This window comes from Zootoca vivipara, chromosome 9 (genome assembly GCF_963506605.1).
Source record: "Zootoca vivipara chromosome 9, rZooViv1.1, whole genome shotgun sequence".
Taxonomy (NCBI): domain Eukaryota; kingdom Metazoa; phylum Chordata; class Lepidosauria; order Squamata; family Lacertidae; genus Zootoca; species Zootoca vivipara.
Window position 1 is genome coordinate 4357818 of NC_083284.1, and position 22106 is coordinate 4379923.

General features: G+C 48.1%; 1 protein-coding gene across 1 annotated transcript in view; it reads right to left on the reverse strand.

Annotated features, from left to right (window-relative positions):
* Positions 1–494: 494 nt before the first annotated feature.
* The window catches only part of FBXO41 (F-box protein 41), a 42344-nt gene continuing 20732 nt past the window's right edge, over positions 495–22106 (reverse strand). Inside the window, exons 7-12 of the mRNA XM_035101179.2 lie at positions 21198–21350; positions 13324–13419; positions 10594–10712; positions 8044–8202; positions 1015–1130; positions 495–557 (exon numbers count right to left, since the gene is read on the reverse strand). Of these exons, the coding sequence (XP_034957070.2) occupies positions 495–557; positions 1015–1130; positions 8044–8202; positions 10594–10712; positions 13324–13419; positions 21198–21350 (706 nt within the window). The remainder of the gene's footprint in view (positions 558–1014; positions 1131–8043; positions 8203–10593; positions 10713–13323; positions 13420–21197; positions 21351–22106) is intronic.

A 22106-nucleotide genomic window follows, 5' to 3' on the forward strand; every position in this document is an offset into this window, starting at 1 on the left:
GACCAGTCATATCCACAAAGGAGGAGGGCGAATCGAGCCCCGTTGATTTATCACCCTTGGCCTAGAAGTTGTTGAAGGGTGAAAAGAAAGAGAGAGTGTCAACGACAAAGGAAGGATTTGCAAAGAAGGACCAAGCTTGCCTTGCACAGCTGCCTCCGCGAGATGAAAGGAGGAGGAGAAGGAAAAGGGATGTTCCCGCTGGCAGTCTGGAGAAATTCCTTTGCCGGGCATTGTGTGTGTGTGTGTGTGTGTTTTCATATAGCACCATCATCTCAGCGATACAGCTGACCCTTCACTGCACGGAAAAGGAGCTTGTAGCGCCCAGTCCGGAAGGCCTGCTCAAAGATGCGTGTGCTCGGCTGGGTGCTTCTGAAAGCGCCAGTCCGGAGAACTGAGGCTGGCAGGCTGCTGGTGTTGGCTCCAGGATGTCTTTACTAACAGACGGGCAGGAGATGTTAATCTGGGGTGCGCGTTGGTCTCTCCCCTTGCAAAGGTTAACAGCCAGCTTCCACCTTAATGTGCAAAATCTTTGAAAAGCCCGGCCTCTTCTTCAGGGCCTGGAAGAGATAGAGATGAGAGAGATGGCAATAAATTTCAGGGGAAGTGGTGTGCGGGAGGAAACAGGCTGCTCCAGTTGGGCCAGAGTTGCTGCTGTTGTTGCCTCCTCCTCCTCTTCTTCTTCTTAATTCTTTTTAACAACCATTAAAATAAACAACAAAGAATAAAAAATAAAAAATAAAAAGGATAAACTATAACCCTATAAGAAATAACAATTGCAATTCCATACATACTTACCTAATAAATTATATATATATATATATATATATATATATATATATATATATGCGTACCCCTGGGTCCCCCCAGAAAAAAAAAGCACTGTATAAAAAGACGGAACCTGGGATCTTTGAGGATGAGCTCTTGCCACTTCTTTCTCGAAGCAAGCCCATTGCTAAAAAGGAAGAGAAGCAGAACAAGACTAATAAGGATTAGACCACTTGGGAATCTCATTACCTGGAGTTTGGTCACCATTTCCTCAAACATCTTCCTGGCCTCAGAACTGTTTGGTTCCTTAAAGTAGTCCGAGATCCCAACCTGGACCACGATGGACTTCAGGTTCCGGCAAACACCTTTAAGGAAAGAGAAATGTCTTCAGCATGAAATCTGGATTGGGAGATTCCCTCTTCTCTTTTTTTGGGGGGGGGAGAAGAGGTGAAGCAAAAGGCAACCCCGCAACCCCCGTTTCTGCTTCATGACCAAGGCGGGTAGAGGGGGGACTTCATGGCTACCAGGGGGAGACTTTAAGGGTGTTATTTTGCCACACTGGCGACCCCTGCAGGAGAGAAGCTGCTATTTCACCTTGAACCCTGATGATCTCCACTTTGTATGCCAGGGGTGTCAAACTCAAATTCATCGGGGGCCGCATCAGCAGTTTGGTCACCCTCAAAGGGCCGGCTGTATCTGTAGGACTATGTGTCCACTCTTTATTATCATAAATTATTGTCACTGCATTCAATTATTACTGTTTTTTGTAATAATGTAAGTAATAACTAGCTCTGAAAGCAGAAACATAGTCAGAATAATGGCAAGTAGATATTCAAATGTACAATTATTGTACAATTTATGTATTTATGTATTGAAAAGATCTATTAGAAATACAGATAATAGCAACAATAAAAATACCACAGCGCTAGCCCTTTCCTCAAAACACAGTCAGTTCCCATCTGCCAGCAGGGAGGGAGCCCATCTAGCTTCCCTAGGCAGGGAGTTCCAAAGTTCTCTGGGAAGACTAGAGACCTTTTTTAAAAAATGAAAGCTCAGCGTCTGGGGTTGGGGAAGAGGTTGGGTTGGGGCAGCCATGGAAGGAGGCTCCTCTTCACGGGGGTCTGTCTGTGGCTGCTCAAGAGGGAGGCTTGGAGAGAGAGGATGTATTTGGACAGCAGGTTTCAGAGCTCCAGCAGGTGCCCCCAGCAAAAGGGTTGCCCTTTGGCTTGATGGGGAGGGCTTTCTCTTGCAGGGGATGAAAGACCCACAAGGTACACACACACACACACACACACACACACACACACACACACACACACACCTGCATCGGTCATCTAACCCAACCCCCTGCAATGCAGGAATCCTGGCAGCTTTTCCCTGGCAGCAACTCCAGGCAGGGCTGAAAGCTGGAGAGCTGTTGCTGCCAACCAGTGTTGGCTGCACTGAGGGAGATGGACTGTCCCAGGATCTGGCAGGCTCCTCTGTGCCTCATCTTTGGGAACAGACATGGCATGTCCTCTCTGGCCAGCTGACACCTAGAGCCTGCCTGTGGCGCTCTGGATCGCCTCCCTGGGCTCCCAGCCAGGTAGCGGCTGAAGGGCTCCTTGGGGGGCTGAAGAGCTGAAGCAGGAGCCTTGGGGGTCCTGTTAGGGGCTGGGGTGGTGGGGCAAGTGTTTCCTTGCAAAGGTGGCCCTTCAAAGGTGCAGGGGAGAGGAGGGGCTGAGAGGGAAATAGAGAGAGAAAGGGAGGGAGGGAGGGAGGGGGAAATAGCGAGCGAGAGGGAGGGAGGGAGGCAACTGTTAGCCAGCGGGGAAAGCGAACGGCAGGCACGCCCGATCAACTGCACAGGCACTTCACAGAAATTACTCGGAAGTCGCCCTCCTCCTGCACGTGCTTGCTTGTCCTGAGGACATGGGGCTTCCTGAGCGTTGTCCCTGCACAAGTTGGCAGCGCCGAGCTCTGCCGCGGGACAAATAAAGGGGGTGAGAGGCTGTGCCTTCTCTGTCCTGAGCCCCAAAGCCAACCGCGAGGACCTCGCCCGCCCTTTGCCGCTTCCTTCTTGAGGCAAACAGTTCCAGTTCCTCTCTCTGCCCTTCCCTTAGTGCCGCCGCCGCCCCACACTCCGAGCGGCTTCCTCATGGCACTCACCTCCCGCTGCCTCAGAGCAAGGCTCAGAGCCGGGCGCGCTTGCTAACAGCAGATTAGCAGCGCCACTAGCCAATGGGGCCTCGGATTCAACTTTGTGTCCCGCCCTTTCCTCCGGAAGCGGCGCCCAGGCTGCCCATGTGACCGCGCGGGCGAGCGGGCCGCCCAGCGGCGAGCGGCGGGCGGCGGGCCACAGCACGAGGTCTGGCGGGCCGGATTAGGCCCCCGGGCCTTGTCTCTGACACCCGTGTTGTATGCTCATGAAAGGTCAGGGTTCTAGTCCTCATGACCGTACAAAAAACAACAACCCAAAGAAGACTGAGTAATCCAGCACCCTTATTATTTGAAGGAACATCCTTGGTTGTTCTTTCCCCACCTCAGCAAAAACTAGAGGAAAAGCCCTCTGCATAAATCCATTTAAGGCATCGCTTGTGTCATTAATTGTGGGTACCAGCTGCCAGAATTCTGCTAAATTAAATGCTAATAATCATCTGTGATATGAGCTAGTAATCACTATTTTGGAAAATTGCTAGCAGCAGCTGACATGGCTGTGTGAGAGGCGAAGTTTGCTTGAGCCGCTCATATCTCTAACCATGCTTCCTCTTCTTTTAATTTAATAAATCGGGCCGCGGCCTTTCAATTAGCAGATAAATCCACAAAGTAGATCAATTAATAGATCCCCAAATTAGTAGATTTAATCAGTGGGGCTCAGAGTTAAGGGGATGCTTGCTAAATTTTGCATGTGCTCTTGCTCTTTCCTAGGGAAAGGAGAAATAAAGTCATGTTAGAGGTGGACATTCCTTCTGACAATGCTTATAAATTCCCACATGAAATAAAACAAAAAGAATAGGCTTATTGAGGTCTGGCAACATTCGCACTGCATTTGTTGTTGTTGTTTAGTCGTTTAGTCGTGTCCGACTCTTCGTGACCCCATGGACCAGAGCATGCCAGGCACTCCTGTCTTGCACTGCCTCCCGCAGTTTGGTCAAACTCATGTTCGTAGCTTCGAGAACACTGTCCAACCATCTTGTCCTCTGACGTCCCCTTCTCCTAGTGCCCTCCATCTTTCCCAACATCAGGGTCTTTTCCAAGGATTCTTCTCTTCTCATGAGGTGGCCAAAGTATTGGAGCCTCAGCTTCACGATCTGTCCTTCCAGTGAGCACTCAGGGCTGATTTCCTTCAGAATGGATAGGTTTGATCTTCTTGCAGTCCATGGGACTCTCAAGAGTCTCCTCCAGCACCATAATTCAAAAGCATCAATTCTTCGGCGATCAGCCTTCTTTATGGTCCAGCTCTCACTTCCATACATCACTACTGGGAAAACCATAGCTTTAACTATACGGACCTTTGTCGGCAAGGTGATGTCTCTGCTTTTTAAGATGCTGTCTAGGTTTGTCATTGCTTTTCTCCTAAGAAGCAGGCGTCTTTTAATTTCGTGACTGCTGTCACCATCTGCAGTGATCAAGGAGCCCAAGAAGGTAAAATCTCTCACTGCCTCCATTTCTTCCCCTTCTATTTGCCAGGAGGTGATGGGACCAGTGGCCATGATCTTGGTTTTTTTGATGTTGAGCTTCAGACCATATTTTGCGCTCTCCTCTTTCACCCTCATTAAAAGGTTCTTTAATTCCTCCTCGCTTTCTGCCATCAAGGTTGTGTCATCTGCATATCTGAGGTTGTTGATATTTCTTCCGGCAATCTTAATTCCGGCTTGGGATTCATCTAGTCCAGCCTTTCGCATGATGAATTCTGCATATAAGTTAAATAAGCAGGGAGACAATATACAACCTTGTCGTACTCCTTTCCCAATTTTGAACCAATCAGTTGTTCCATATCCAGTTCTAACTGTAGCTTCTTGTCCCACATAGAGATTTCTCAGGAGACAGATGAGGTGATCAGGCACTCCCATTTCTTTAAGAACTTGCCATAGTTTGCTGTGGTCGACACAGTCAAAGGCTTTTGCATAGTCAATGAAGCAGAAGTAGACGTTTTTCTGGAACTCTCTAGCTTTCTCCATAATCCAGCGCATGTTTGCTATTTGGTCTCTGGTTCCTCTGCCCTTTCAAAATCCAGCTTGCACTTCTGGGAGTTCTCGGTCCACATACTGCCTAAGCCTGCCTTGTAGAATTCTAAGCATAACCTTGCTAGCGTGTGAAATGAGGGCAATTGTGCGGTAGTTGGAGCATTCTTTGGCACTGCCCTTCTTTGGAATTGGGATGTAGACTGATCTTCTCCAATCCTCTGGCCATTGCTGAGTTTTCCAAATTTGCTGGCATATTGAGTGTAGCACCTTAACAGCATCATCTTTTAAAATTTTAAATAGTTCAGCTGGAATATCATCACTTCCACTGGCCTTGTTATTAGCAGTGCTTTCTAAGGCCCATTTGACTTCACTCTCCAAGATGTCTGGCTCATTAAATTTACCTAATTAACACAAACAGGTCAATCAACTAAAAAGTCATTAATTGATGGGCAGCGGTGCTAATTATTTGTGTAAAAAACAGTAGGGCGTGTCGCCTAGCAAACTTCCTGGATATCTGCAACGAAGCAGCAGCTCTGGCAGAAAGCCGACCTCTGGTATTTTTAACAGTGAAATTCTCTATAAATACTCTACTTAATGCTTGTTCCTTCACAGCCAAGTCTGAAGCTTTGTACCTCTTGATGGGAGAAAAGGTGTGTGAGGAAAGTAGATTTTGCTTCTTTCCCACATATGCAGAGTCAGCAGCCAAAATAGACATAGGATCTGGGGTTGCAAGGCCTTTATTGGCGGGTCAATAGTACTGTACCATTTTTTATTTTGACTTAGTGCTATGGGTACCAATAAAAAATGGCTGCCGTGGGGTGTGTGGCATAACTCAAAGTGGCCACCATGGGGTGTGTGGCATAATACAAAATGGCTGCCATGGGGTGTGTGTGTGGCATAATACAAAATGGCTGCCATGGGGTGTGTGGCATAATACAAAATGGCTACCATGGTGTGTGTGTGTGTGTGTGTGTGTGTGTGTGTGTGTGTGTGTGTGTGGCATAATACAAAATGGCTGCCATGGGGTGTGTGGCATAATACAAAATGGCTACCATGGTGTGTGGGTGTGTGGCATAATACAAAATGGCTGCCATGGGGTGTGTGGTATAACCCAAAATAAGCAGGAAGACCAAATAGTACCACACACCGTGGATTTTTGAGGGGATTCTACTGAGATATTTTGTGGGTGCCATACTGGCTGGCACACTGGTACCCATGGGTGCCATGTTGGCAACCTCCGTGATAAAATCATAATAAAGGTCAGGCTAATGCCCAGGGCCTTTATTTCCCTGGCTGAACTCACTGGAACTCCGTTCCGGCCCCTCTCAGGTGGATGCCATTGCCCTTATACAAGAGAACAAGAGAGGCTTTCCTGGTGAATTCCGGCACCTTTTCCCCCTGGAAGTCCCACAGCTAATGGCCCACCTAATCTAGTGGATGCCTCTTTTAGGAAGCCCACAAGCCAGACCTGAGCGCAACGGCGCTGGCCCTGCCTGCCATTCCCCATGGTGGGAGATTTCCCCACAAAACCAGCTACTGGTACTGAGAGACTTCCAGCAATGGAGTCAGAACATAGCTATTACGGCTCATTGCCACCCGATCTCCTCGTCCTCCATGCATTTGTCTCATCCTCTCCTAAAGCCATCTGAGTTAAGGAACTGTATGGATAACTTCTAAGAAGTACAAAGGAGATGCATGGGCCCCAATCCAGATTAGGACCCTCTGCAGCGTACCCATGAATCCCCTCCCCACAAAAAGGTTTTTTTTAAAGTGAAAGTGCATTTATTTCTCTTTTTTATTATTTTTTAAATTTTTGACAACGTAATAATCGTAAATAAATAAGAATTAAAAAAATGTGCACCCCCACCACCGAGACCATTCCATTGTAACTATCCAGCCTCCCAAAATTTCAACACCTCTTGATCACTTTCCATTTTAACAGTACAAATTCTACGAACACCCTCCATATCTCCTCAAAACCATTCCTCCTGCATATTCCCTGACTTACCTTAATGGCACATGTTATTTTATCCTTCCTACGGTGGCTATATCCCACACCTCTTTATCCCATTCTTCCATTTTATATTCTGCTTGCCCCTTCCACTTCCTAGGTATAATAATTCATGCAGCTGCCAATAAATTTGTGAGCAAGTCCTTCATAGCCTGCGAACCTTCCACCCCATCACAAATTGAGAATAGGGCTACCTCTGGACTTTCGGTCAGCTTTAACCCAGTGATTTCTGTTATCTCCTTAAAGACCCTTTGCCAAAAATTTTGTAAATATTTACACCCCCACCACATGTGAACATAATTCCCTGTTTCCTGGCATCCCCCCTCCAAAAAGAAAAAAAAAGTTTGGAGGAAGCCATGACAGTTAAGCCACTACAAAACTGATATGGCCTCATGGTTGAGACCAGGCATCGGCAACCTCCGGCCCATGGAGGCTGTTTATCTGGCCCATGGGCCGCCTGTGAACCCAGCCGCCTGCTCTGCGAGTCCCCCCCCCCGCGCTGCGGTAACCGGCGCAACGCGGCACGGGGACTCGCAGAGCAGCGCTGGAAATCACGTCTACGCAGCTGCAGAAGCGATTTCTGGCACTGGGGACATTTTGGAAATGGGCAGTCAGCACCGGAAATCGCTTCTGCGCAGCCGCGGACATGCGCAGAAGCGATTTCTGGTGCTGCGCTGCCCATTTCCAAAATGTCTGCAGCACCACCAGAAATGGCTTCTGCACCTGTGCGGCCCATGAATCCTCCAGCCCACGGGCAGAAAAAGTTGCCAACACCTGGTTGAGATGGTTCTTCTGAATCTCTTCCAGCTACCCAAAAAAACACAGAAGAACCTTTGCTGCCCCAACGGCCAGTTGGGTTTCCAGGGATCTTACCACTGGGCCCCAAAATATGAAGGTCTTGCAGGATCAGGCCCCTCTGGTCCAGGATCCTCTTCTCACCGTGACCAGAACCTTCCAGACGTCCCATCCCATCTTTTGTTGGCTGTCCCCCCCCCCACTTCCTAGGTGCCATCCTAGGTCCAGGAACGTGGCAGGAACCCTCCTGCAGCCCACCTGCCCCGTGGCTTCTTTTTTTTTTGGAGGGGGGGGGTTCTCACTCACTGTTGAAATGCAGCAAGGCTTTGGGTGTGACCGGGGTGGATGTCAAGACCAGCATCTCCAGCCCCTTCAGGCCTTCCCGACACACCTCGGCCGCCACTTCCTGGTTCACCTCCGTCACGTGGTCCAGCTCCAACACTTGCAGGCGCATGCAGTTCCGGGCTGAGGAGAAAGACAGGTGTTTGGGGGGGGGGGTCAGCCAGGATTTGCACAACCATCATATTCTATATATTAGATAGATAGATAGATAGATAGATAGATAGATAGATAGATAGATAGATAGATAGAGTGGTACCTCGCAAGACGAATGCCTCACGCAACGGAAAACTCACAAGACGAAAGCGTTTTGTGATGTTTTTGGTGACTCGCAAGACAAAGTTTTCTATGGCCACGCTTCGAAAGACGAAGATTTTCAGTGTTGTTTTGTTTGCCGTGGCAAACCACGCTTCGCAAGATGAAATTACCGCAAGACAAAGTGACTCGCGGAATGAATTACTTACTTCTTGCGAGGCACCACTGTCGATAGATGATAAATAGATGGATAGATAGGTGGACGGATAGACAGATAGATGGAAGATAGATGATAGATGATAGATAGATAGATAAGATAGATAGATAGATAGATAGATAGATAGATAGATAGATAGATAGATGATATAGAGATAGATAGAGATAGACAGATGACAGATGGATGGATGGATAGATGATAGATAGATAGATGGATATAAAGGTAAAGGACCCCTGGACGGTTACGTCCAGTCAAAGGCAACTATGGAGATTGTGGCTCTCATCTCGCTTTCAGGCTGAGGGAGCCAGCGTTTGTCCACAGACAGCTTTCCGGGTCATGTGGCCAGCATGACCAAACCGCTTCTGGTGCAAAGGGACACCATGATGGAAATCAGAGTGCATGGAAACACCGTTTACCTTCCCACCGCAGCGGTACCTATTTATCTACTTGCGCTGGGGTGCTTTCAAAGTGCCAGGTTGGCAGGAGCTGGGACAAAACAACGGGAGCTCACCCTGTTGCGGGGATTCAAACTGCCGACCTTCCAATTGGCAAGTCCAAGAGGCCTAGTGGTTTAGACCACAGCACCACCCGTGTCTATCTATACCACTTGATTGCAAGAGGAAAACCTCAAAGTGGTTCACGAAAAGGATGAAACTATAAACTCGCCCACCAAAGCAGCTATTTTAAGGCATGCAAAAAATAATTAGGATCAGCTCAAACCTAGATTACGACACGGATCAATGTTCTGCCTATCCAGGCAGGCTTGGCTAAACTAAACTGCTTTTAGCGGCTGCCAAAAAGAGCACAGTGAAGACGCCTGCTTGGCGTCAAGCGGCAGGGAGTTCCCAAGTGTGGGTGCTGCCAGAATATGAGGGCTGCGTTCACCGGCTCCTTCGATTAGGAATGGGGAAATCTGGCGACTTTGGTTTCTCTTGGTTTCTCCATTGATTTGCTATTTATTTATCATGCATTGCATTTATATAATGCACTGGCCCTTCATTTGAAGGTCTCAGGGCAGTTCGCAAGGTAAAAACACAGGATAGAAGCACAAAATAAATACTCAAAACAGAAACAAAACAAAACAATATAGCCCCCCCCAAGCACATTTAAAAGGGTGAGGGATGCGGGTGGCGCTGTGGTGTAAACCACTGAGCCTTGGGCTTGCCGATCAGAAGGTTGGCGGTTCGAATCCCCGTGATGGGGTGAACTCCCGTTGCTTGGTCCCTGCTCCTGCCAACCTATCAGTTCGAAAGCACAATAAAAAGTGCAAGTAGATAAATAGGTACCGCCCAGGAGGGAAGGTAAACGGTGTTTCCGTGCGCTGCTCTGGTTTGCCAGAAGCAGCTTAGTCATGCTGGCCACATGACCCGGAAAAACTGTCTGCAGACAAACGTCGGCTCCCTCGGCCAGTAAAGCGAGATGAGCGCTGCAATCCCAGAGTTGTTCACAACTGGACTTAACTGTCAGGGGTCCTTTACCATTACCTAGAATATTTATCAGCCAAAGGCCTGGTTAAAAAGGAATGTTTTCACCTGGTACCGAAAGATGTATTATTTAGGTACCAAGTGAACCGCCCTGGTTATTGTTAAAGTCCTCATCATTTAATGTTTTTTTAAAAAAATTATTCTGATACATTTCAACACAAGAAAAAAAAAACCCAGCCACTGACAGACTTCCCTTGCTCTCAACCCACGGTTCCTTTTATCTTCCACTTCCTCTCACGTTTTCTTAGTTTCCCCAATCTTTCCCTGTTCCTCCTGTTAACTCTTATTCTAACTTACACAGCTGAAAATACAGTATGACCACCCAGCTAGGCTAATTGTCCACTTATAGTAATTCTTCATATAATCAATAAATAACATCCAGTCCTCCTTACATCTTTTATCATTTTGGTTCCTTATTCTGGTGGTGCCTGAAAGAAAGCAAACACGCCCTCCTGGCATCGCCACCGCATTCCCAGAATGCAAAGCGTCCGTTGTTCTGCCCCCGGCTTTCTGCCCCCTAGAAGCCCATTTCACAGATGGAGAGCCTGAGGCTAGATTTACCTAAGGAAGCCAATCCTTGCACTCCGCAACCTGCTCCGCCGACGCCCAGCGCCCTCAAATGTGGCCAACACCGCCCAATCATCTGCAGGCAGCGGTTACTGAAGCGGGTTGGTTGCTGGCTGGAAGGGAATTTTTTATTTTTGGGGAGGAAAAAAAGAAGGAGAAGAAGAAAAATGCAGACGAGAAGCTGATCAAAGCATTCCAATTTGCATAATGTCATTAACAGGCACAAATTAGGAGAAGAATGTGTCATCTGCCTTGGCTTAGGGGAGTTCTGTGCAGTGAAAATAGATGTAATTTAGCTCCAGTTGTTCCCCACCCCCCCTGAGTAACAAGCAAAGAGAGGAGACATTTTTAGAAACCTGTTTTATCGCATGTCGGAGGGAGAGAACTAAAGGCAGAGGATGCAAATTCATATCTCGGATTGTGCTGGATTTTTCCTTTGCATAACAAATAAAAATAAATCCCAAACTGGCACTGGTCTTGAGACCTCGCTCCTTTCTTTTTGTCACATATCATTCCGTTGCTGCCTCTCCATTCTTTACCCTCGTGGAACCGCGGAGCTGTAAGGGATCCCAGGGGCCATCTAGTCCAGGAATCGCAACTAAAACGCAACAACGACACCAGGGCACCTTTGTTCGTCCTAAAACCCATTCAGGAACCGCTTCCCATTAAAGATCTCTAAGCAATTTTGCAGTGGAAACATCAGCAATAAAAACAGTAACAACAACAACAACTTCATGCGTCAAACCATTCCGTCCACGCAAGCGATTAAGGACAGCTTGCATATTAAAAATACATTTCGTATGTAAGGACAATTTCAAGTCCCATGTGGATACAGATCTTCACTTAAAAGGCTTGTTGGGAAAGGAGGGTCTTCAACGGGTGTTTAAAAGGTGATGTGGAGTTTCTCAACACTCCCCCCTCCGGAAAAACCAATTCTTTGGCGATAAATTGGAACAAACAGCAGTCCATAGAACACCTGATTGCCTTCTGCTCCGATAAAGCACCAAACTTTGGGTTTCCCAGGGGGGAAGCGGCACAGACCCTCCTACACCGGAAGGAGGGAAATTGGGACATGACCTCAAAAGAGACCATGCACCCTCTCACTCATGCCTCGCTCCCTCTGGCTCCCTCCCTCCCTTGCACTTTTGCCCACTGTCAAGTTAGTGGCTGCAGCTTCCGCCGCCTCTGTCTCCAACTCCAACCCCGCCACATCCCATATGTACTTCTGGAAGCCAGCGCTGCTTCTAGTGGCGATGTGCAGGGACAAGTTTTATTTCCACTTTTTGCTCCTGCACTGTGGTTCCCAGCTCCTAGTAAGCAGGGGCATATCTTGCCTCTGACAGTGGAGGTACCAAATTAATTCTCACCCTTGCGGTGAAATATATCTATTTTACTTATTTATAGAAGGCCTGTGGTCTCCATTGTTGCCCTACATCAGGGGTGGCCAATTCCCAAGAAACTGCGATCTAGTCACAGAGATAAAAACTGGCAGTGATCTACTCCCTTTGGGGGGGGGTTTCAGGTCAAAGTCGATGAGCTTTTTTTTGGAAGGAAAGTCCCATTTTTTTAGCTTATTTTAGGGGAGCCAAAGTTGTTGAGCATCTTTGGGGGGAGTCAGTGATCTACCAGTGATCTACCTATCTACCTGTTGGACATGCCTGCCCTACATCATGGGTCGGCAAACTAAGGCCCACGGGCTGGATCAGGCCCAATTGCCTTCTGGATCCAGCCCGCGGACAGTCTGGGAAACGCTGCATGGATCGCCAGCACGCACATTCTTTCCCTCTCCCTCCCACGGCAGAAACGGCGCCTCCTCCCTCCCTCCTCCTGCCTTCTCCCTGCCCTGCCTAGAGGAGGAAGGGGGCTGGGCCTTGTTGGTGCTAGCAGCAGCAGCAGCAGCGCTCAAGCAGCCGCCATTTTAAGCAGCCCCTCTCTGGAGCCCGTTCGCGCTCCGCGCATCGTCCCTCCACCGCCGCTGCCAGCCCCTACCACTTGCAAGACACAGTTAAGCAGCCACTGGAGCTCAAGGTGCTCTTGCATCATCCCCCCCCCAAAAAAATAGTCTGCCCCCCAAGGTCTGAAGGACAGAGGACCGGCTTCCTGCTGAAAAAGTTTGCTGACCCCTGCCCTACATGGTTCTGTCTGTGAATGGAAAATCTCTTAGGGGAGGGTGATTCTGAGCTGCAAAACGGTGGGAGGAGAAGGGACTGCTGCCTGCTCAGCCTGACTTTAGCTTTAAATAAAGAAACCACAGAGCCCTGCAACTAAGCACGCCATTGCGAGATCTGAAAACAAAATTATTTGCCGCATCTAGGGACGCAGCTACATTAGTGAAGAAACAGCGATTTGAATGTGCTATGAACATGCAACACCAGATGGCGACAGAGAGCAGGAAATTTTAAAGCACGATTTTCCATAGAGATTTCCCCCCCTTTGTTACAATCTAATTTCTGACTTATTCATAGTGGTTCCCCCCCTGTGTCTAGATCCATCCCAGTTGCACTCTGAGAGGTGTTTTTGAAACATTTCACATCAGCCACGGTGGGGTCTGTGTGTGAGTGTGACTGCTGCCGCAATGCTGGGAAGAGCAGGGCTTAACCCTTCCTGCACACACAATTCCTCCAATGAAAATTGCCCTGCTGGTGTTGCTATTTCCCGTGTGTGTGTGTGTGTGCGCGCGCGCGCGTGCATGGAGGAAAGAGAGGGAAATACCGGCATTCTTACCAAGGGTGCAGCGGCGCCACCTGTAGGGAGATGATGTCTCTGCAGCCTGCTCCCAGCGCCCAGATAACCTCATGGCCAACGGGGTCCGTGGAACTCCTGCAACAAAGAAATGGGAAGGGGGAAAGAGATGAACAACTCCATAGGAGCAGATGAGCGTCAAATTGCATCTGATCCACCCTTTCCCACAACTCAGGTGTTCTTTAGATTTCTCCAAAATGGCATCCTTTGGCAGGTGAATTCTGCAATGGGGCGTTGTTGGAAAATGGAAGCATAGCCAAACAAAGAAGTACTGGAGAGCGTGGGTTGTGTTTCATGAGAATCAGCAGAAGGAGGATTTAGATTTAGGATTTAGCAGGGCGAGTGAAGATTATTGATTGATTGATTGATTGATTGATTGATTGATGTGGAGTGTCTCCCCCCCCACAATCATTCAGCCCGGAAACTGAGGTCCAGCTCTGAGGGCCTTCTGGTGGTTCCCTCCATGTGAGATGTGGGATTACAGGGAACCAGGCAGAGGGCCTTCTCGGTGGTGGCACCCACCCTGTGGAACGGCCTCCCACCAGATGTCAAGGAAATAAACAACTATCTGACTTTTAGAAGACATCTGAAAGCAGCCCTGCTTAGGGAAGTTTTTAATGTTTGATGTTTTGTTGTGTTTTTAATATTCTGTTGGGAGCCGACCAGAGTGGCTGGGGAAATCCAGCCAGATGGATGGGGTATAAATGATAAATGTTGTTGTTGTTGTTGTTGTTGTTGTTGTTGTTGTTATATTGCACCAATAATGACCATTGCCAGGACATGGAAATCATTTCAATTCTTGAGCATGGTGCAATCCCACAGGTAGCATTATTGGGGGAAAGCTGACATGGAAATTGAAGGTAGCAAGAAATATTATAACTTTACATCAGGCAAAGGCAAGCTTGGCTCTCCAGATGTTTTGGAACTACAACTCCCATGATCCCTAGCTAACAGGGCCAGCGGTCAGGGATCATGGAAGTCGTAGTTCCAAAACATCTGGAGAGCCAAGGTTGCCTATGCCTGCTTTACATAGTCTGGGGCGACTTTATAGATTATACAAACAATGAAGCATATGCTAGAACAGTGCCTACGGTCTTCAGCTCAGTTTGGCGAACAGGAAGCAGATATTTTAAATCAGATTTCCCCCCCTCCATTCCTCCTGCCTTTGTATAAAACCCTGCAGACCAGAACTGCCGCTGATAAGATATGCCTTTTCCTTTGTGGCCAACAGTCCAAGCAACGGCTGTTGCCACGTATTATTCCACGTTTGTTAAGATTGTGATGGTTTTAGCATCAAACTTTAACAAAGTTCTGTTGGTGTACTCGGAGACGACTCTCTGATTCTTGGTTGTTGTTTTATTTTCGATTTTAATTTTATGTAGCTGTTACATGTGGTTAAAAATGTAATTAAAAACAAACCCAATTTCATGAAATTCATACACCACTTGATTGTTAAAAAAACAAAAACAAACCCAAAGCGGTAAAAAAAAAAAGGACCTGGGCCCATACTCCCTCTTTTTCCAGGACATGCCTTCTTTTTCAGGGGTAAAATTTCGGTGCAGGAGGATTTTTTGAATTTACCAAAATGTCAGCGGGGGGGGGGGGGTATGGAAGCGGGCTACTTTTTATGTTGCATATGCAGTACTAGACCAGTGTTTCTCAACCTTTTTTGGGCCACGGCACACTTGTTCCGTGAAAAAAATCACGAGGCACACCACCATTAAAAAAGTTAAAAAATTTAACTCTGTGCCGCCCTATATTATAATTATGACTGTAAGAAACACTTGCCAAATATTGCTTTCCGGCGGGTCAGTGCTGTGTATTGGCGGCCGCCAGGCTCGCTTGCACTGAGCTTTGGGAAAGAGGAGGAGAAATATTGCTTTCCGGCGGGTCAGTGTTGTATATTGGCAGCCGCCAGGCACGTGACAATGCAAATCACCCTTCTCGTCACCGCACGTCGCGGCACACCAGCCAGCGTCTCGCGGCACACTAGTGTGCCGCAGAACAGCGGTTGAGAAACGCTGTACTAGACAACCAAGTGACAATCATACAGATAGTTTTGCACGATGCAGGAGAGGAACAGGTCGTCGTTTTTGTACATTTTGAAGGGACATTGTAGCGTGCGCCTGCTCCCGCACCCCTTCCCTCCCAAGCGCTGGCAAATGTGTCCTCTTTTTTGCTCTTCAAAATATGGCAACCCTGACCTGGGGTGAAGGTGCCATTTGGATGTGAGTGCTTGGAGGCGGTTGGAGGATGGATGGCGGCTAAGAGATTGAGGTTGAATCCCGACAAGAGAGAAGTACTGTTTGTGGGGGGCAGGAGGCGGGCAGGTGTGGAGGACTCCCTGGTCCTGAATGGGGTAACTGTGCCCCTGAAGGACCAGGTGCGCAGCCTGGGAGTCATTCTGGACTCACAGCTGTCCATGGAGGCACAGGTCAATTCTGTGTCCAGGGCAGCTGTCTATCAGCTCCACCTGGTACGCAGGCTGAGACCCTACCTGCCTGCAGACTGTCTAGCAAGAGTGGTGCATGCTCTAGTTATCTCCCGCTTGGACTACTGCAATGCGCTCTACGTGGGGCTACCTTTGAAGATGACCCGGAAACTACAATTAATCCAGAATGCGGCAGCTAGACTAGTGACTGGGAGCAGCCGCCGAGACCACATAACACTGGTCCTGAAAGACCTATATTGGCTCCCAGTACGTTTCCGAGCACAATTCAAAGTGTTGGTGCTGACCTTTAAAGCCCTAAATGGCCTCGGTCCTGTATACCTGAAGGAGCGTCTCCACCCCCATCGTTTAGCCCGGACACTGAGGTCCAGCTCCGAGGGCCTTCTGGCGGTTCCCTCGCTACGAGAAGCCAAGTTACAGGGAACCAGGCAGAGGGCCTTCTCGGTAGTGGCACCCACCCTGTGGAATGCCCTCCCACCAGAGGTCAAAGAGAACAACAATTACCAGACCTTTAGAAGGCATCTCAAGGCAGCCCTGTTTAGGGAAGCTTTTAATGTTTGATGGATTTCTGTATTTTAATATTTTGTTGGAAGCCGCCCAGAGTGGCTGGGGGAACCCGGCCAGATGGGCGGGGTATAAATAAATTATTATTATTATTATTATTATTATTATTATTATTATTATTATTTCCGATCTGAAGCGCCAAAACGTCCCTCTTTTGTGTGGAAGGGGCAAAGGGGCAGGTCCAGGCCCCCAGGTGAGAATTACCTGGTGCCATCGCTCTGCCTTAAAGGTAAGCTTTGCTGTTGTCTAATTTGTGAAATGACCTACTTCTCTGCTTCGGATGAGCCTAAAAATAAGCAGAATCATATTATCTAGAACGCTCATACATCTCCCAGGAAGCCGCCTGCCAAGGCGCCCGGCTTGGCTTGCCATTAATTAAAACACATGAGTCATAGGGGCAGGATGCTGCCAGGCAGGAGGGGGAGGAGCTGCCCAGGTGACCCTGATCATGCTGGGTGGATGGGAATGAACGAGGCAAGAAGAAGAAGAAGAAGAAGAAGAAGAAGAAGAAGAAGAAGAAGAAGAAGAAGAAGAAGAAGAAGAAGAAGAAGAAGAAGAAGAAGAGTTTGGATTTGATATCCCGCTTTATCACTACCCGAAGGAGTCTCAAAGCGGCTAACATTCTCCTTTCCCTTCCTCCCCCACAACAAACACTCTGTGAGGTGAGTGGGGTTGAGAGACTTCAAATAAGTGTGACTAGCCCAAGGTCACCCAGCAGCCGCATGTGGAGGAGAGGAGACACGAACCCGGTTCCCCAGATTACGAGTCTACCGCTCTTAACCACTACACCACACTGGCTCTCTACACCACACTGAAGGGAAGGAAGGATGCAACAGGAACGAGAGAGAGAACCTGGAGACAGAGAAATAGCAAGAGCTGCCTTATGCCAAGGGTGTACGAAGTGGGGGGCGGAGGGAGCGGGCCTCCCCGGGTGCCACTCTGGGGGGGATGACAAGATGGCCCCTGCCTCCCCCCAGCTGTAGAGCGGCCAAGGGCGCGTGCAGTCCGTATGGGCGCCACTCATGGGGCGTCTGTACGGGCTGCTGCTCTCATGCGCTGCCCATGCAGGTGTCCATATGGGCTGCCTCTTGCATGGCGACCGTACAGGCTGCTGCGCATGCACACTCCAAATGAGCTGCCACACATGCGTAGTCCTTACGGGCAGCCGCTGCCGCACCCCGTGTGCCGGTGAGGGTTCCTCTGCCACTGCCCTCCAGCCCAGCGTCCTGCTTTCATAACGGCCAACCCGATGCCTCAATGGGAAGCCCCAAAGCAGAATTTGAACACAAGAGCAATCCCCCCTCCTGTGGTTTCCAGCAAGTGGGATTCAGAAACCTCCGACTGTGAAGGGCACAGCCATCAACAGCCCTCTCCTCCATGCATTTGTCCGATCCCCTTTTAAATGAATCCAGTCTGGTTGCCATCACAGCCTCCTGTGGGAGGGAGTTCCACAGCTTAACTGTGGCAGTTAGTACTTTCCTTTTTTTGACCTGAATCTTCCCGCATTCGCCTCCACTGGATGTTCATTGGCATTCTAGCATTACAAGAGGGAGGAAAACAGTTTTCTATCAGCTTTCTTTTTATCCTGCCAGCTCGTACGCCTGCCTTTTGTCTAAACTAGACTGAGTAGCCTCGTACCGGCTGAGTAGCAGCAGTCTTGGCTCCTAGGGAGGTGGACTACTGGGGCTGCCTAGAAGGAAAAGTCACAGCAAAAGCTGCTCTTCCTGGAGCAATAAAGTGGATGGCAAGAAATGACCGCTGGTGGTTTTGCAGGATTCGTTGCCAGCAGCTAAAGCCAGATCGGGTTCAGCAGCATTGTCTCATCTGGGAAGGATATGCATGGAGAAGCAGGCAGAGCAAATGTCAGGCGAGCACTTTTTCTGTGCCCGTGCAATCTGCCGCAGAAAATCATCCAGATGAAGGAGAGGAGAAAGAACCCACGACCGTCTGTGTGAGTCCACCTGCCTTGAATGTCTTTCATGATTAAAGTCTAGCACCTTTTAAAACTGATTTTGTTTCACTGCATCCCCTGCCTCATTCACAAGAGACTTGATGCTGATTGTGCCTGCTGGACCAACCCCCCTGCAATGTAGGTATCACAAGACTCAGTCCCCCATCCAATTTGAACCCGGACCCCGCTTAGCTTGTCAAATGTGGCAGCAGTTTTATTAGGCATCATGCATGCATCACAGAAGGAACAAAATAAAAAAATTCCTTCCAGTAGCACCTTCATATCTGAAGAAGTGTGCATGCACATGAAAGCTCATAACAATGACAAACTTAGTTGGTGCTACTGGAAGGAATTTTTTTATTTTGTTCCTTCTGTGGTGTATGATGTTTTGAGGGAGTGGTCTTGGGCTACACGGTGGGCAGTCTCAAAAATCTATATAAGGGCTTGCGCACCATTGTTCAGGGTTCTCCTCCCGCCTGCGTGTTGTGAGGGGGGACCCGGTTGCCACAGTTCCTTTAATAAAGATCAGGCTTCCTAGCCGCTTTGCTTCTCAATATACCCTGGTTGGCCTCCGTTTTCTCCTACCAATAGGGAACCCACTTAAGGACTAAATGCGGGCTCCAGAATACCCCATGAGGGAAAGGGAGCAATTTTTCTTATAACAGTGGGAACGCTGTGACTTTTTGCTCTCCGGGAGATGCTCAGAGATGCTCAGGCTCACAGAGCGAGCCCACCCCAACCGCTTGTTTCGCAAAGAGCCACCCACAGTTCCTCTGCAGATCCCAGATGTGTTCTCCACGCCACACAGCCTCCTAATCTAAGACAACCTCACCAGCCCATTCAAGCTGAGCTAATTGCACGGTTTCTCCCAGACGTCCTGACACGGGGACAGTTGCACACTCCCCCGTTGGCACGCTAAGCCGCTTCGCTGTGGCAATCTTGCCGAGGATAAAGCCCAGCCGTGGTGCTCGCCAAGCCTCCCTCCCTCCTGTTCACCTGTCACACACCCCCAGACTTGAAGCGAAGAAAAGGTTCCTTATTATTTCACACCTCCGCTGTCTTTTCGCTGCTCCTGGGCGGTCTGTGATGTTCTCAGTGGCTCTTAGCTGTCGGCCTGGGATGGAGGGCAAAGGCCTCCTTCTCCCCGATCAGCTAAGCGTGGCCCTTGTCTGTCTCCTGGCACATGGGGTGGGTGGGATATGGATTCGTTTCCAAATGAATGAACAATTGGAGCAAAGGGAGTCCTTTTGTTTCAGTTTTCGTTCAAAATCAGTTTTCCCCAGCCCTGTCTGGAGATGGGGAGTTCAAACAGCAACAGTCTGATGACTTATGTCCTCAGAAAAGGTCAGTAAAATTGGCCACTGCCTCCCTCCCTTCCATTCATTCCATTTCCTATTTTAAAAAATTATTTATTCCTTTTTTAAAACTCTGCTCCCTTTCACCCACCAAACCTCACAGCTGCATTTCTCCCAAAACAACAGCTCAACTAGACACACAGAAGATCGGCTGGCAAAGCACACACACCCTCCTCTTGATGCCAGGAAAACACTCCGTGCCTCTCCAGATGCTACTACAGGGCAGGACTATTTTTTAAAAAATTGTACCTAAAAAGGTGCGATCCCTAGCCATACTAGGTTTTTTTTCTTTCCAATTGTGTTTTTCTTCCATTTGCAGCACAGAATTCTGTGGCCAGGCGACAGCATTTGATGCCAAGACAGGGAAGAAAAAGAATAATTCTGCAGCTTGCATAAATTACAGTAATTAAGTAATTTTGCATATGCCGATTGAAAGGCTAGCCCGATTGTTGGCTGCAGGCCTCGCACCCAGCTTGCATAAACGGCGGTAATTAAGTGGCTTTTCATATACTGTATGCCGTTCGACAGCGAGAAAAATCTTTGGCTGAAGACCTCCCACCCAGGAAGGTCTTTGAGAATCTGCCTAGGTCAGTGATGGCAAACCTATGACATGCGTGTCAGACGTGACACATAGAGCCCTCACTGCTGGCACGCGCCCCACCGGCCCATTCACGCTGTTGTTGTTGTCCCCCCCCATTTGTTCTCCCGCTCCTCCTACAGCTTGTCTCCACTAGAGCTTGTCTCCACTGTTAAAACCAGGATCCTTTTTGTTGTTGTTGTTGCTGATAGCCAGAGATTGGTTTTTAACCCTTTCTGTGCTGTTTTTTCTGGCATTTTGGCAGACTATGTCAGTGCCGCGTGTTAGTTCCAGCGAAGGTATTATTCATCATTTATTTCTGTTCTCTTCCCCCCCCAAAAGCGCAGCAGCTTTGGGGCATCCCCCCCAAAAAGCAAAGCAACTTTTGCACACACCCCCAAAAAAACCTCCAAAACTTTGGTCAGTAGCTCCCCCAAAAAAGCTCAACAACTCTGGGCACTTTGAGATAAATAAGGGGTTTTTGGTTTAGTTTGGTTAAATAATTAGTTTTTCGTTTATTAAATACAGTTATATATTACAATTATACATGTTTGTTATTTAAACTATAAATATCGTGAAATTATGGTTTTTTCCTCGAAGTGACACACTGAATTATGCTCGGGTTTTTTTGGCGAATTTTGACACACCAAGCTCAAAAGGTTGCCCATCACTGGCCTAGGTCCCAGTTTTGCCAACAGAAAACAAGATTAGGTTCTTCTTATTTATTTTATCAGATTCGTTGCCTTTCTTTCTGTTTCTCCCCCTCCTCATTTCATCCCCACAACAGGCCTGTGAGGTAGGCTAGGCTGAGAGGCAGCGATTGGCCCAAGGTCACACCGGAGAGCTTCATCCCTGGCCGAGCTGGGACTTGAACCCTGCTCTCTCCCAGTCGGCACTCTAACCACTGCACCACACTGCCACATTTCTGAATTGGTTGAAAACCGCATTGGGTCCGCCTACCGGTAGGTGACGGCTTGGAGTGCTCGACAGTAGCAGCTGGCCAGCCAGAGGGAGCGATCTGTCAAGATGTTGGGGCAGTGCGAAATCCGGAGAATCAAGAGGTTGCTTCCGGTGGCCTTCAACAGCGACTCCAGGCCAGCTTCGAGGCAGCCCCTGCAAAGGAAAGGTCCAGATCATCAGAATTCTATTTTTTAAAAAATAATAATTTTTATTGGTTCTTACAAATAAACACAACAATTTAAACACAACAAATACAAAAATAACAAGAAAAAATAACATTACAAAAATAACAATATAAACACAAAGGACAGAAGGAAGGACAGATCATGAAGCTCAGGCTCCAATACTTTGGCCACCTCATGAGAAGAGAAGAATCCTTGGAAAAGACCCTGATGTTGGGAAAGATTGAGGGCACTAGGAGAAGGGGACGACAGAGGACAAGATGGTTGGACAGTGTTCTCGAAGCTACGAACATGAGTTTGACCAAATTGCGGGAGGCAGTGCAAGACAGGAGTGCCTGGCGTGCTCTGGTCCATGGGGTCACGAAGAGTCGGACACGACTAAACGACTAAACAACAACAAACAACAACAACAAATAAACACAACAATTTAAACACAACAAATACAAAAATAACCAGAAAAAATAACATTACAAAAATAACAATAAAAACACAAAAATCAAAATACCATAATCCTTTTCCATTAACATTGTAAAGGGGGACTTCCTCGAGTTCCCCCTGTCTGCGGTTCATTTCTCATTCATCTTTAGCAATTTCCAATTCATTATTTAAAACTCCTTCCAATTTCAAATCTCTCATACATCAATTTATTAACATAATTCTGAAACCCGCAGTTTCTGTGAACTTCTAAATCTAATCTCAATATACAAATTTAGCATATTTTTTAAAA